The 14,478-nt window shown below is 38.5% G+C and overlaps 1 protein-coding gene across 2 annotated transcripts in view; it reads left to right on the top strand.

Annotated features, from left to right (window-relative positions):
- LOC147149764 (glypican-6-like) overlaps positions 1-14,478 on the top strand; it is an 81,519-nt gene that overhangs the window by 49,218 nt on the left and 17,823 nt on the right. The window contains exons 4-7 of one of the 2 annotated variants that reach the window (XM_086025844.1): positions 3,396-3,561; positions 11,565-11,695; positions 13,007-13,150; positions 13,750-13,779. In XM_086025844.1, coding sequence (XP_085881970.1) covers positions 3,396-3,561; positions 11,565-11,695; positions 13,007-13,150; positions 13,750-13,779 — 471 coding nt within the window. The remainder of the gene's footprint in view (positions 1-3,395; positions 3,562-11,564; positions 11,696-13,006; positions 13,151-13,749; positions 13,780-14,478) is intronic. The other variant, XM_086025845.1, reaches the window with a different exon arrangement.

Below are 14,478 nucleotides of genomic sequence, written 5' to 3' on the forward strand. Positions count from 1 at the left end.
TGCCGACATTGCCTCTAATTTTTGAAAAAAATTGTACAGTAAAATCAGTCCAAACTTTACATGATGATAGTATGGGCCACCAAGGAAGAAGAATCCGTCTTCTGAAACAGCCCAAACGTCATTAATTTTGAGGAAAAATATGTTCAAATCATCTCTATAATGTAGGCGCTTTAAGTATTTATTACTTTTGTGATCATTTGTTATTCAAGCGGACCAGTTCACATGGCTTGTGCCTCGGCAGTGGTGTCAGGGTGGCTCAAAGAAATGCACGCAACTCTGGTCAGCATTTCGTTCGCTTGATAAAGTGAGTGGCGACACACACGTGTCCTTTAAGTGCCTTGTTTGCAATAGCCTGTACTTGCTGCACCAGAATGTGTTCGAAAGAGTGCTTTACGTCATGTTAATAAAGTAAAAGTTACCATTTTGTTATCACTGTCAGCTATTTAGAAGACGGAAGAAGTGTGCTTTGCCTTTGAGATAGAGAGACTGATACCGAAAGAGAATAATACCGGAAGTGCTATGTTAAGTTATGTTAACTGTTAACAACATTCTAATTAGAAATCAATTGTACGTTTGCTCATTCGGCTATAACTATATTCATTGTGCAGTATGTGTTACCAATCTGGATTTGTTTTTTCATTCTGGCTTATAAAACCACATTGCCACACACACGGCACATGCACATCTCTCTCTCTCTCTCTCTCTCTCTCTCTCTCTCTCTCTCTCTCGCTCTCTCTCTCCCTCTCTCTCTCTCTCTCTCTCTCTCTCTCTCTCTCTCTCTCTCACACACACGCACACACTCTGGCACACACACACACAAAGTGTGAATCATTATTTTTCTTGTGGTTCGTGTACAGTAATTAACTTCCACCCTAGTGATATATTTATCTTGGAGTTCATGACCAAAATCATGTTGTCTTATTTAATTATTTATTTCAATTCATGTCAAAATGGAAATGACGTTTTCTTTTAGTTCATATTTTGTCATTTGGAATGAAAAGGACATTCTGTTTTGAACATTATAGTATTTATTGCATGTGGCCTGACCGACCTCGATATATGGAACTTTGACTCGTTAAAAAAAATGTTAATTATTATTAATCCTTTTCAGATTTGTATTTGAGTGCCCCATTATCATTTTTTATTGAGCTTGCAGAGACAAACTTCCTCTTTAACTTCTTTCTTTGAAATGAAATCCAAATCATTAAATTACACAGTCAAGTGCTTTGGTGGAAAGAATGTTATGTAAAAAAAAAAATAATAATAATAATAAATACATACGCTGCATTTAACTAATCACACACACCAAACAATTTCAAAACGTTTTCCTCCCTACAGTGAATCTGTTTTTGATTTGTTTGTTTTTTCTCTTTCAGGGATAGGATTCAAATCCTTTGCTAATTAAAATGTAAACCAATATTACAAACTGTGTTTAACAACCCATTATTTCATATCTGGTAAATGTCTGCGTTGGACTCTACATAGCATTATTAATACTTGCATTTTGGCTCTAAAAAAAACAACAACCCAGTCTTTATGAAGGCTGCTTTGGGATTTATTAGATGCAACCGCTTTAATGTCTCTCATCCAAATGGGAAATGCCTGTGTGTAAATTGAGCACGATATTTTGCAAACGTGTTCCCTAAAAATGTCACCCTGTTAATGATACTCCTTGGGTGATATAAAGATTTTACCATAACACGAGCAAATGACACCAAGCAGTGGAAAATGACAGCAGGTAACCTAGTTGTAATGGCTTCGTACAAGACATTGCGTGATGTCAGCGGCAGATTGCAAATGTCAAAGATGTTGAATTTTGATCCTAGCTGCCAGCTGCCAAATAGTGGCAGCAAGTGCACTAATAGAGTCCATGTCACACTGGTTGCCTTTTTCCTGAGCTTCTCTCTTCTGCTACTCCCCACCCACCCACACACACTAGAGCATACAATCATATTGTATCAAATCAAAGACTAACCACAGCAGAAAAAATTGAAGGTAAGGGACTCGGATGTCGCAAATACTCTTATTAAACTGCAATGTTTTTTTTGTTTTTTTTTTTTGTTTTTTTTTCAAATGTTCTACCATTTTTTTGGTCACTGTAATCACACTTTTGTTTTTGCATCACTGGGTTTGTGCTATGCACCTATAGATTTCGATCATGATTCCTATAAAGATTGATAGATAGATCATCATCTGCCAAAACATGATGAGAAGACGATTTGTATTGTGCACTTTCTATTTATTTTATTTTTCATTTACTCAGTTCATATTTCATTCTTTATCATACGGCTGTTATTCTGAACCAGTCAATAAATACCTCACTGTCAATCGTGATCACAAAACATACACATTTGTAATTAATTAGGGCATATTTCAAGTATGAAGTACGAGCCATTATTTTTTTAAACTTCATTGGTTAAACTCTGTCCTAAAATAATGATGTGTGAAGTCAAATCCTTAGAATGCAGGTTGTGGTCTCCGTCTTATGACTGCTACTGTCTGATGTGTTACCACTCTAACACACAGGCGCACAGCAGTCCCCAGAGTACATGCTGGACACAATCTAGAGTCAAGCATGAATACAGGGGCTGACAGGCCAATTATCAGATGTACTCCTCGTTCTGCATCCTCACCTCTGAAGGGAAGCAGATGTGAGAATCCTGTCACTTTCACTCAAGCCATTGCAGTGGCATGGCCCAATAACAAAAGGCGCAGCCTTCACAAAAGATCAGGATGGACAGTGTTGAAAACCTCATGTTGTCACGCTGTTTTATCTAGTGCACTTTTTACATTTCTACACTCGGGACATGTGACATATGTGCAGTGCTTAAAAGGGAAGTCAACCCAAACATATTTTTTTCCAGAATATGTTTTATGCAGGCCCCAAGAGGTGAGACAAGGCATTCTGATTAATTTTGCGGAATATGAGTTAAGCAGCAAAATGCACCTGCTTTTAGCCATCTCAGGAGGGCGGCCATTTTGACACTTCTGTCGACTGAAAATGACATCACAACTGCTCAGGGCTCAGGTGACGACCAGTCACGGCTTAGCTTCAGAAAACATGTGATGTCATTTTCAGTTGACAGAAGTGACAAAATGGCCGCCCCCTAAAATGGCTAAAAACGCAATATTAATCTGAATGCCGTTTTTGGTAGTGGACCTGCGTAGAACATATTGTTGGAAAGAAATTTTTGGTGGTCGACTTCCCCTGTAAATACTGTCAACATATGATAAAGTGTAATGATCTTTGTCCCCACTAGAAACGTTTATGAAAGTTGCCCCATTAATTCACACGAGAAATGTCAGGCCATAGCATTGATTCTTTGTTTGAAAGCCTTCTGCTTATGTGTAATATATATGTATCTCTTCTTTCTATATAATCGGCTGCTCTGCAGGTAAATGTTGCTCCCGCATGTGTCCGAGCCTTGACCAGGATGTTGTACTGCCCATACTGTCGAAACATGCCCGGGCTCAAGCCCTGCCAAAACTACTGTCAAAACGTCATGAGAGGCTGTCTCGCAAACCAGGCCGACCTCGATCTCGAATGGAACACTTTTACTGGTAAGTCGATGATTACTTCTGGTGTCATCTGTTTCTCTTGTGCGCCTATGTATCTCTGTGTACTTTCAAGTAGGCAGTGTTACTTTTTCATTGCTCAGTCTTGGAATAGTCTCTGCGGGAATTCAGTCAGATGTGCTGCATTTGTGGTTCTGCTCTGAAAGCTTTACAGAGACAAAACTAAAATCTTATTTGTTCAGCCATTCCCTTTTTTTTTCTTCTTTTTTTTTTTTTTCTCCCTGTGTGCAACTGTGCAATGGTGTTTTCTATTGCAAGGACTCGGGCAGGGCGCTTATAGCTGGCTGTGGTCCCTGCTGTTTGGGATTGATAAAGCAGAGCAGATCCTAGGCAAACATATTTTCTGTTGAGTTTCCAACAGAGCCTGGTGAGTAATAGAGCACTGCAGTTAGGCTGTAAGTAGCTGCTTGCTGAAAGCCGCACTGTTAAATGGATACAAAGGAGGCACATTGAATGTTCCCTCTGGATTTTTTTTTTTTTTCAAGATAATGCTTTATTTGTCATGTACACCACAATCGCACTGGCTGTTTTATTTTTTTGAGCGAGTTGAATCCTAGCCCAAGACATGTCTGACAACTGGAAGCAAAGTGGGCTTCTACGCCACTTGCTGATTTGTGACAGGTTTGTATTCCAAAAAGCCTCCAGACTGCATAGCATGTGTTCTCTCGGGTGGCATGTCTGAAGCCTCAGATCAACGCAGGCCCCAGTGTACTGAATGAAATGTCTCTCTGCTTTATGACATCTGTTAAAAAGTTAGTGTCTTGTTCACTTGTGAAGAGGCAAATCCATCGCCGCAACGGGACATTGTTCCTGACAGTAATAGGAAAAGCTGCTGTTGTAACAGAATTTTAAATCTGGTTAGAGGAAGGGAACCCTTGAGATGCGTGTGAAAATGCATTGATTTTATTGCACCCAAGTTTTATTGGGATGCTGGTTTTTTTTGTTTTTTTTCCCATGTTGTCTAGTTTGACTTTTCACCCTTAATTTTGGCATAAGAACGAGAAGGGCACTGTGTTAAATTGGCTGCATTGTGTTGTGCTTTTGAAATTTGAATTCAAGCATTCACACTATAAAATAATAATAAGAAGAAGGGAGTTAGTTTTCTTCGTATTGATATGTTGTTCCATGGACAAATTATTTTGTGTTATTGCTGAAACAAGCTAAATGCTATTATGCATCAAAAATGTCCACTTCATCTTATAATTGGTGTGCTGCACATTATTAGCAAACATTGGTGCCATTGCGCAACAGGCATCGACTCAATGAACTAACTAGATATGGCTTGTATGGGGCAGATACCCATTAATGTTCTCATCCCAACCAATGTTTAGCAGGACTCAAGATTGTGATCAAATTGGTCACACATGTGAGCAGATTTCCAGCGTGTACAATCAAGAATTTCTTGCAATTTTCGTCTGATATCCAGATTGGCTATATTGAGGTTAAACACGCCTATGCCGAAGGCAGTGTGTGTTTCCAAACAATGATCATGAAAAAATGCTCCAAAAAGCCATAATAATAGTCTCATATTTAAATTGTGATGTACTATATATTTTAACAAACAATCAGTAAATATCATTAATTGATACATCCATACGGACGTATGTGCCTGTTTCATTCAGGCTACCATTAAATAAATGAAAATTATGAAAAGTGGGGATGCAATGAAATGATGTCATGATGTGACCAAGTGAGAAAGTTGTTAGTTTGTTTAGTTAGTTCCAAAATATTTCCTGTGTTTTCAAAAGTTTAAAGCATCTTTCTGAACGTATGATCAAAGGTCATTTTTCTTCTATTTTTTTGTATGCATTCTCTGTTGCCCAAAAACGTTGATGAGCTTACTCAGCAACTTTCAAAAAGTATTGATCCGTCTTTCAAAATCCACTGCTAAATGCATCACAGGTCACCTCTCAGCGTAACAGTAAATCTTTGTAGTACATAAATCATCAAGCGTAGACTGCCTGTATCGTGATTCATTTCAGTCATCACTTGTGCTTAACATTTATCTTCACTTAATGGGATTAATCTGTGTACTAACCCTCTGGGGGCCACTTGGGAAGAGGGAGGCAAGGTTTTCTATTTTGTCTTTTATTTCCACAGATTTAGAGAAATAGATGGAGTTTTCAAAACTGATGACAGTATTTTGAGAAAAAAAAATGGAAACATTAATGGAATTATCTTCTGCACATTTCATTCACTCATTTTTTTCTTCACACGATTAAAAGTACATTTTCAAGTATTTACAAACAAAATACATTTAAAAGTGAAGTAAAGAAAAAAACATAGCTTACTGAATGATGAATCTGTCGTCAAGTATGTGAAAGAACCACTTCTTTTTTAGAATGTAATCAGAAATATTTGTTTTGATTATTTTCAGTCTAGACATTCACTTATGTTAGTAACTAAAAATAAACACATTTAGAGATTATCCGTACATTTGATATGAATTATGTACCGACCCACAATTTGAAAGTCACTCAGGCCAGAGTCCAGTCATTAAGAATAAATGGGGCGAGCCTTCTAAAATTGTTATTTTTACATTCCTTGAAACAATTTTTACTCTTGTGACTTTTTTCACATTTTTAGGTGATAGCCATACGTGATCACATGCAAATGGCTTGCATGAATTACCCTGTGAAATAAGAATCCCACTAATGTTCGGTTGATATCCTAAAAAGTCATTGCCAGCTTAGAAACAAGCAGACGATAAACCTGAAGGAAGCTGGAATTGACTTGCTTCTAAGTGTGGTATACGTGCATGTGTGCGTGTGTGTGTCCGGTGTGTGATACCAGACCATCCGTCAACTGCCATTGTGACAAATATAGCCAGCTCTGCATCATGACGGACGCATCATCATCATTTGTCTTGTCAGCCCCTTGTTAAAATACCCTCAGAGAGACAAGATGAGGCATACTGCCCCCCCACGCCCCCCACGCCCCCCACCCCCCTGTCACCGCATCAGAATCAGTTCTATTTCTGACAGACAAGCAGCATTGTCGAAAGATGGTTATCAAGTGTGGTTTAGTCTATGTGTCATTGAAAAGAGGAAAACACTTGAAAAGAAGAAAACGACTCTGCTGGATTTATATCACTTTTATCTTTTAAGATAAAAGCTGCATCAAATCAAATTCAAAATCTATCTATCTATCTATCTATCTATCTATCCATCTATCTATCTATCTATCTATCTATCTATCTATCTATCTATCTATCTATCTATCTATCTATCTATCTACATGTAAATAGATATCTATCTATCTATCTATCTATCTATCTATCTATCTACATCTATCTATCTATCTATCTATCTATTTAGATAGATAGATAGATAGATAGATGTAGATAGATAGATAGATAGATAGATAGATAGATAGATAGATAGATAGATAGATAGATAGATAGATAGATAGATAGATAGATGGACTGTGTAGTCAAATTGATACATTACTTTGTAGATTTTTGTCCATTACGGGGTTTACATTCCAGAACTCCCTGTGATAAATTAGAGACTGCTGTCATGATCTTTACGCGTGTTAGAGTAAGAAGCTATTTTTTAGGGCCATTGAATTTTCAACTTGCATTTTGCCTCTCACATATTATTTTTCATAATTAGGATATAGGAATGTGTAGCCCTCAGTTTAGTGACACTACGGCGTAAACAATTCTCATTGATTTCCTTTGCTCATTTCTTTTTAATTGCCTGGCTTTCTTCCAAATGTAACCTTACCTCCCCACAACTCCCTAGACCCTGGGAACCAAAGCCAATATTTTTTTTCCTCCCTTTTCCAACCAGGGCTCTCTGATGTGATATTGTGAGAACATATGCACTTTCTAGGACTTTATTTTAAGTGTTGCTTGGCAAAGGAGGCTTACACTCTACTTAAATGCACCATACAAAATGCATATATGGTCACATAGTATTATTCTATTGTTATTAATATGTTGCTTGTGGGAGTTTGAGCGCAGGGTACTATGAAAGTAGCTTGCTCTAACACTTCCTCTTTCGAAGGCATGTCGATGGAATTGAGGAGGTCTTTGAAGTATTTTATCCACCACTCACGACGTCCCTAGTCGAGGTCAACAGCACATTATCCTCACAATAAACAGTGTTGAGGGGGCACTGCTTCACGCTCCTGAGATGCCGCCCACTTTCCATCTGTAGAAAGTCTTTGACAGAATGTGAAAATGTGTCAGACCTTGATATGTGAGAAATGTGAGCGAGCTTCCCCATCAGAATGTGGGGGGCAGGAAGTGTGTCTTTGGACCTTCGGGGACTGGGCAGCCTCTTCCCGCCACGTCCCGAGAAAAAATTGGCCAAAATCTGACGGGATCATAGTGTGAGCAGCATTAAATATGGCGGTCTCCATCACGTTCACACCTGTTGCCAACAGCGTCTTTTGAGAGTGAGTGAACATGCAATTTAATGTTTGCAATTAGATAACTTGGTTCAAGATTGTAATCTTAGTTGATCTGTTGGAATCTATAGAGTGAAGATGCAATTTAGCACTTGCTTTTATGCATCTTAGTATTTATGAAGTGTTTTGAGCTATTTAGATTAATTCAACCAAAACTCAAGTTGCCTGAATGTACAATAACCTTTTAACTAATCCGTCAACTCCAACATGCACGGATTGTCTGTATTTTTGGGGGGAGTGAAAGACTCTACACACCTCGTAAAAATATATATAAATTAAAAAATAACATAGTTATATCTGTTTCATCAAATACAGTAAAATACTCTAAATTGGGGAGTCTCAATTTACCACAATCACATATCAAAATGTTAAGCACTAAAAATCTGAGGCCACACTATGGCTGCTGACTATTAATACCTTTCCTTTATTTCCCAGTGTGTTAACGTTACAGTTTATTTGTGTTCATTTGTCACTAATTAGCTACTGTGTTTCCCCTGGAGGCTCTTTCGCTAGTATTTCAGTGCATTTCCAGTCCCCTGATCAAGCTGTTATAAAATAACAAGCAAGACGCCTTCAGCTGTTCGGGGAGGGGATAAAATCACATAATTCGGTTGGGCAGTAACGGAATATATATGTAATGAATGTAACTTTGAACTTTACGCTTTGAGGTGAGTTTCATTCTTTGACATGGTATAAGCGAGGTTCATTTTAATATGTACAAAGAGAAATAGCTACAGTAAGAGTGCACACTCCAATTTCCTTCGCTTGTTTTTGGAAAGAGATGGATTAGTGTATTTGTTGTTGACAGTATGCAGTATTATCAAACATTTATTGAACAGCATATAGGTGACACACATTTATTCATAAGAAACAGCTTTGCACATTACAGTGACAAAGGTGAGTCATGCCCTGTCCTGTCTTAAATGCACTTAAAATGATAGTGGTTTAGACATTTTTTTTCCATTCCTTGTCAGACTACCAGAAGGCTATAAATATATATATATATATATATATATATATATATATATATATATATATATATATATATATATATATTGCATAGTAAATAAATGCGTTGTATTTTGTTTTCTATATTTTAATTATACATGTTGTGCTGTCTTTTAATGTTTACAACAATCGGTATTCAATCGATTCTATTAAACAGGTTTCATTTAAAACAATTTCCAGGTTTTTCAATAAAAAGCCCATGACAGGCTCTCATCAAAATACCTAAGGATCAAAAATTACAGTACACTTCCCACCCCATTATTTATAAGTCTCCTGAACCGTAGCCCATTTTAAGGGGGCGGTCCCCTGAAATGAAAGTCTCTCACTCCACCAGCTCTAATGCCAAATGAATGCTTTTGTTACCCTGATGACTGAGGGTGAAGCTTGGATGTTGAATGAAGCAAGCAACGCTTAGGTGAGCAATGTAAGTTGTGCAAGGAATTGACGTGGATGTCACTCTTTTACACACAACCTAGTCATGGCTTGTTTAAAATAATAATGCGACAAAATAAAATACAAATATAGTGTAACATAAATCAAACATAAATGTGTTAAATGTGACAAACGAACAAATATGAGAAGGAATAATGTCCTTATAACTTCATTAATTTAATGCATTACGCCACGCAATGCATTCTGGGAACCAAAAAGGAATGTTATTTCTTTTTAACAAAATATTAACTATTGATCCCCACTATTCGTGGGGAATGGGGACCAGGCCGGTCCGCAAATAGCGAAAATCCACATATAATTAACGACCATTAAAATGCATTATGTATTATTTTTTTTTAATTAACCGACTGATTATTTGGTAATTTTGTAAATGTTACTACATAGCGAATATTCCACAAAATTTAGATTTGAAGACAATCGTGAATCAAATTGTTATTGCAATATCTTTTGTGAAAAATCGCAATTCAATCTTTTACAAAAGTCATTCAGACTTACGTGTACCTCCGCCCTAATTTTTATACCGCTTGCCTTCATTATGGTCACACGTGAGCTGGAGTTTGACCCAGATGGCTTAAGGCGAGAGGCGCACCCCGGACTGGTCACTAGTCAATCGCAGGCAGGATTGAGGTCATTGGGTCTTTAAAAGAATGAATCAAAGAACTGTCTCCAATATGGTCTCAGCTCTCTTTGAATTCCTCTGAAGCTTTTCCCCCACGCATTTCAAGTGACATAGGCAGCTAAAAACTGCACTGGACTGAGTTTGGTCCCCTGCACTGACCTCCAGCCAACTCCTGATGGAAATCAAACCAAGCATCACGTTCGATTTTAGATTGCAGTGTAAACAAAGGAGAGTGCTCTTCAAAGATGTAGCCACTAAAAAAATAGAGAAGGAGGGTCTATCATGGCGCTTGTCCCTCTGTTGGAGGTGAAGCCATTTCAAAAGCTTGCTTCAAAACCAATCTATACTATGTCATATCCATTGGATTCTCAAGAATCGACAAATCTGACAAATCGTTGAGACATTTTGCCACAACTGGTGAGCTGGTGGACCTATCAACAGTCATGAAAGTATAAGCAGTCATTAATCATTCTAATACTGTTTGTATACACAACAAATACCGTTTTGTTGACGAATGACGGGACACCTTTTAAAATATATGGACTGACGGATGACGATGATTCATCCGTTAATGTAATCGTCACTGACCGCGACGGTCAGTGACTGTCCGTCAATCCGTCACTGACGGACCGTCAATCCGTCACTGGCGGATGTTTTTTGGGGGACCAACTGACGAGCGAATGGACTTCTGACCGACTAACTGACAGACTTAAATGACGGAGTGACTGACGGATTGACGGACTTGACGATTGCAATTCGGTTCGTGACGAAAAATGACGGACTCACGAATGACGGACCAGCAAAGTTGAATTAAATACCCACCTCTGATAACACACAAATCAATATATCCATCCATCCATTATCCGAACCGCTTGATGAAAATATTCCTAAAGCAAAACAACTTGTAACCTTCATGGCGTGGCGCAGTATGTCAAATTATGCTTTCATCTCCTCGTCAAACATGATCTTTAGTTGACCATTCCTCTGTATGAATGTGTTAATAACATGTTTTATTAAACATGAAGCATGGCAGTCAGTTGGCTAATTTGTTTCTGTGGATATTGATTCACATCACAAAGCATTTAATGTGAATGTTATTAAGAACGTGGAGTTCACTGAGAATGTTTCCTTAAGGAAAAAGCAAATAGCGCATGGTGTTGATTGGATCATATCTCAAGTGCTGTTTACACAACATAATTGTGTTTTGTGTTGAATTGAATTCATGATTGAAAGAAAAAAATGTATCAAATGTATTTCCCTTGTATTGTGTGCTTCTGAGATGAAGGAACAGGCGGGCATTGTTTTGTGTTTGCTTAGAGAGGACATCTGCCTTTGTTTGGAGTGACGTCATAAAGATTTGTTGGTGCGCGAGCATCCCGTGGGTTTTGCATTGTCAGTTGTATTGCTTCTAATCCAAAGATCAACAGACTGATGTTTAATTTTATTGCATGTTTAATTTGCCGATTTTTTTTTTGTTTTTTTTTTGTGACAGACGCCATGTTGCTGGTGGCAGAGAGACTGCTAGGGCCGTTTCACATTGAAGCAGTCATTGAGCCAATCGACCTCAAGATTTCGGAGGCCATCGCGACTATGCAGGACAACAACAAAATACTGTCAGCAAAGGTAATTTTCTCCACCTCTCCCTTAACTTGTAGAAAATATTAAAATGTGTCTTCCACAAATCATCTCATGAAAATTCAAAACGCAATTATTGCTTTACATTGTCCTGGAATGCTAAAACTACTGTAGATGATTGAAGCAGGGACATAGTTATACATTACATTTTCAATCAGCTAATTTATTTTAATCTGCAGTACAAATGCCTTCAAGATTCGCCGTTAAACGAGATGACTTCTATTTAACCTGCAAATATAGAAGCTAATTTATTCTTTGACCTCTCTCGGTTTCAAATTGCTCAGCCGTCTTTGGAATGGAAAATTTCAAAGCTGCAAGTACAAAACTTCTCTTATCAAAAGGCAAGCTTCAGTTCAACTTTTACACTCTGGTGTATTTAAGCCCATCTCCCGGCTAGATTCACACAGGCCAGTATGAATAAGATGTCCCATTCCTCCCCATATCACACCGGCTGCAATTTATAACTTTAGCCATTGTCTATGCACCTGAGGCTCTCTTCCCGAAAGGTTGCGCTCGGCTAAAAGATTGCTCTGAGATTACGATCGCTCCGAAAATTCACATTGCATTGTCCCTTCATTCCAGTTGCACTGACCTGTGGAAAATCACTTTCTCTGTGTGATGCACAGGATATAAGAATTGTAATCATGATGAAGGATTGATAAATATTAGACAAGAGACAGCCCTTGTCATAACAGCCGTGTAGCTCCACAACGCGCTGAATTGGGGGCCAGCAGAGAGGCCACAAAGGCAGATGAGTTTTGCTGTTTGAATTTATTTGGATCGGCACACAGCGCAGAGGCACCGCGAGAAATTCAGACTGATTAATATCCAGTTCAAGAATTCGACAATTCTTCTTTCACGCCAATAACTAAACGTTTGCATTGCTCTAAAACCTACTCTCCAGTGCCCGTCCAATCGTCAATTCATTCAGGGTAGTTTTCCTCCCAATGGCCGCATTCATTGAGGCCTCATTTTTCCAAAGCAGAGCTGTGCGTAGGGTATAATGAGCAACATTTTGCCATCATCATTTGAGGGTTGCGGCCGTATAATGTTACACTATTAACAAAGCACGTAATATAATTATCTATATCCCCCCCCCGAGGTGTAAATGCAAAGGAAGGTTCACCAATCCAAAACATACTGTAGCAAATAACCACTTAATAATGATGAGGCCAAATGTTTTCCAAGTCTTTTCATATTCACTCTGGTTTCCTGTCATGAGTGCATTTATTATTAGCGGCGTCTTTTTGGACTTGCGTTATGTCGTATTATCTCTCAAATTTGTCTCCTTCCTTTTAGTTTTTTCAGAGTTGTGGTCCACCAAAACCGTCAGGCGTAAGCAGGTCTGCACGCGGCATTTCAGATGTGTTCAGTGCTCGTTTCAGACCTTACCCTCCCGAGGAAAAGACAACCACGGTCACAGAGACAAGCCTGGATCGACTGGTACGTGTGAGCACAAGATTATTATCCTCATTTAATTTAAGAATCGTTATTGCGCGACATACTATTGATAGGCGTTTCTCGAAAAATGTGTTTCTAAATGACAAAAATAGATAAATCAGCAGGAGTAGCGGGAGTTGTACTGTAACCTAGAACCAGGGTAATTGGTTATATTAATATTCAGATCACAATATCTGGGGCATATGTAATTGCAAACATACTGACACTGTGGGAAAGTATATGAAAATAACCTTATTTTATGTTTTTCGACTAAAAGCTGCACTCAGAAAGCCTTTGCTAAGTCCCTCCAACAAATACGGCAACATACACCATATTTATTTCCCCTTCATGTGGATGAAGCCATTTTGTTGAAATGTAAACGTATGTTGGACAGAGTGCAAAAAAATATGCCCATGAATCATATCTGATCGTCTGATAATGATTTAACAGTTGAGTTGAAGTTGTCCCATTGATGTATTAGGAGTAGCCCTATTTATCACTTGACTTAAGGTCCACTAACTTGAGTATTTCTTCCCATTATTTGTCTGTTTGACCTATGTCCAATTAAATCTTTGTCTTTTTTCTGCTGCTGCTTCACCTAGAGGGCTGTCTGGATGACAATGCAACACAGTGTAAGAATTCCATTACTCTCACCTTCTTATTATTTTTGTGCACTCACACTGGGTCAGTTAAGCCATAATGGGCTTGGGACGGATCACATCTTACCCCGCTGATCTCCATACACACCGCTCAGGGGTCATTCGGATGTGTGCCATCACTTCTTAATACAACACTTTAACACTGCAATCAGACCTGTGTCTGATTTTTGCCAAGTGGATATCGTTTATAATTGGTGAGAGATTATGAAATATGCAAAGGTGCCTGTGCTTGTGAATGAGGAATCATGTTAGGCCTCTCCCATTGACCAAGTTCCTGACAAAAGATCTGAATTAGTCCCTGAGTGCTGCACAATGATTGCCCCTCTCCTCAGGGATGGGTTAATCGCAGTATATTTATCTTAAAGTTTAAGCACAGCACTCCGGCTGTCAGATGCTAGTTCTTGGAGGCAAGTAAGCGACAGTCAACTGAGATTATATGTAGCAGTGTGGACAGGAGCGTGACAGTTACAGATTGGCTCATGTTACTAACACAAAGTCCTAAAGAAAAAAATCAACCCAAACATATTTTTTTCAAGAATATGTTCCCAGCAGGCCCACTAGTTGAAACAAGGCATTCTGACAAATATTGCGTTTGTGGGATAAGAGTTCATCCACCCGTTTGTAGCCATCTCTGGGGGCGGCCATTTTGTCGCTTCTGTCGACATCACAACT

Source organism: Filicampus tigris, chromosome 3 (assembly GCF_054856515.1).
Source record: "Filicampus tigris isolate MCC_2025a chromosome 3, RoL_Ftig_1.0, whole genome shotgun sequence".
Lineage (NCBI taxonomy): Eukaryota > Metazoa > Chordata > Actinopteri > Syngnathiformes > Syngnathidae > Filicampus > Filicampus tigris.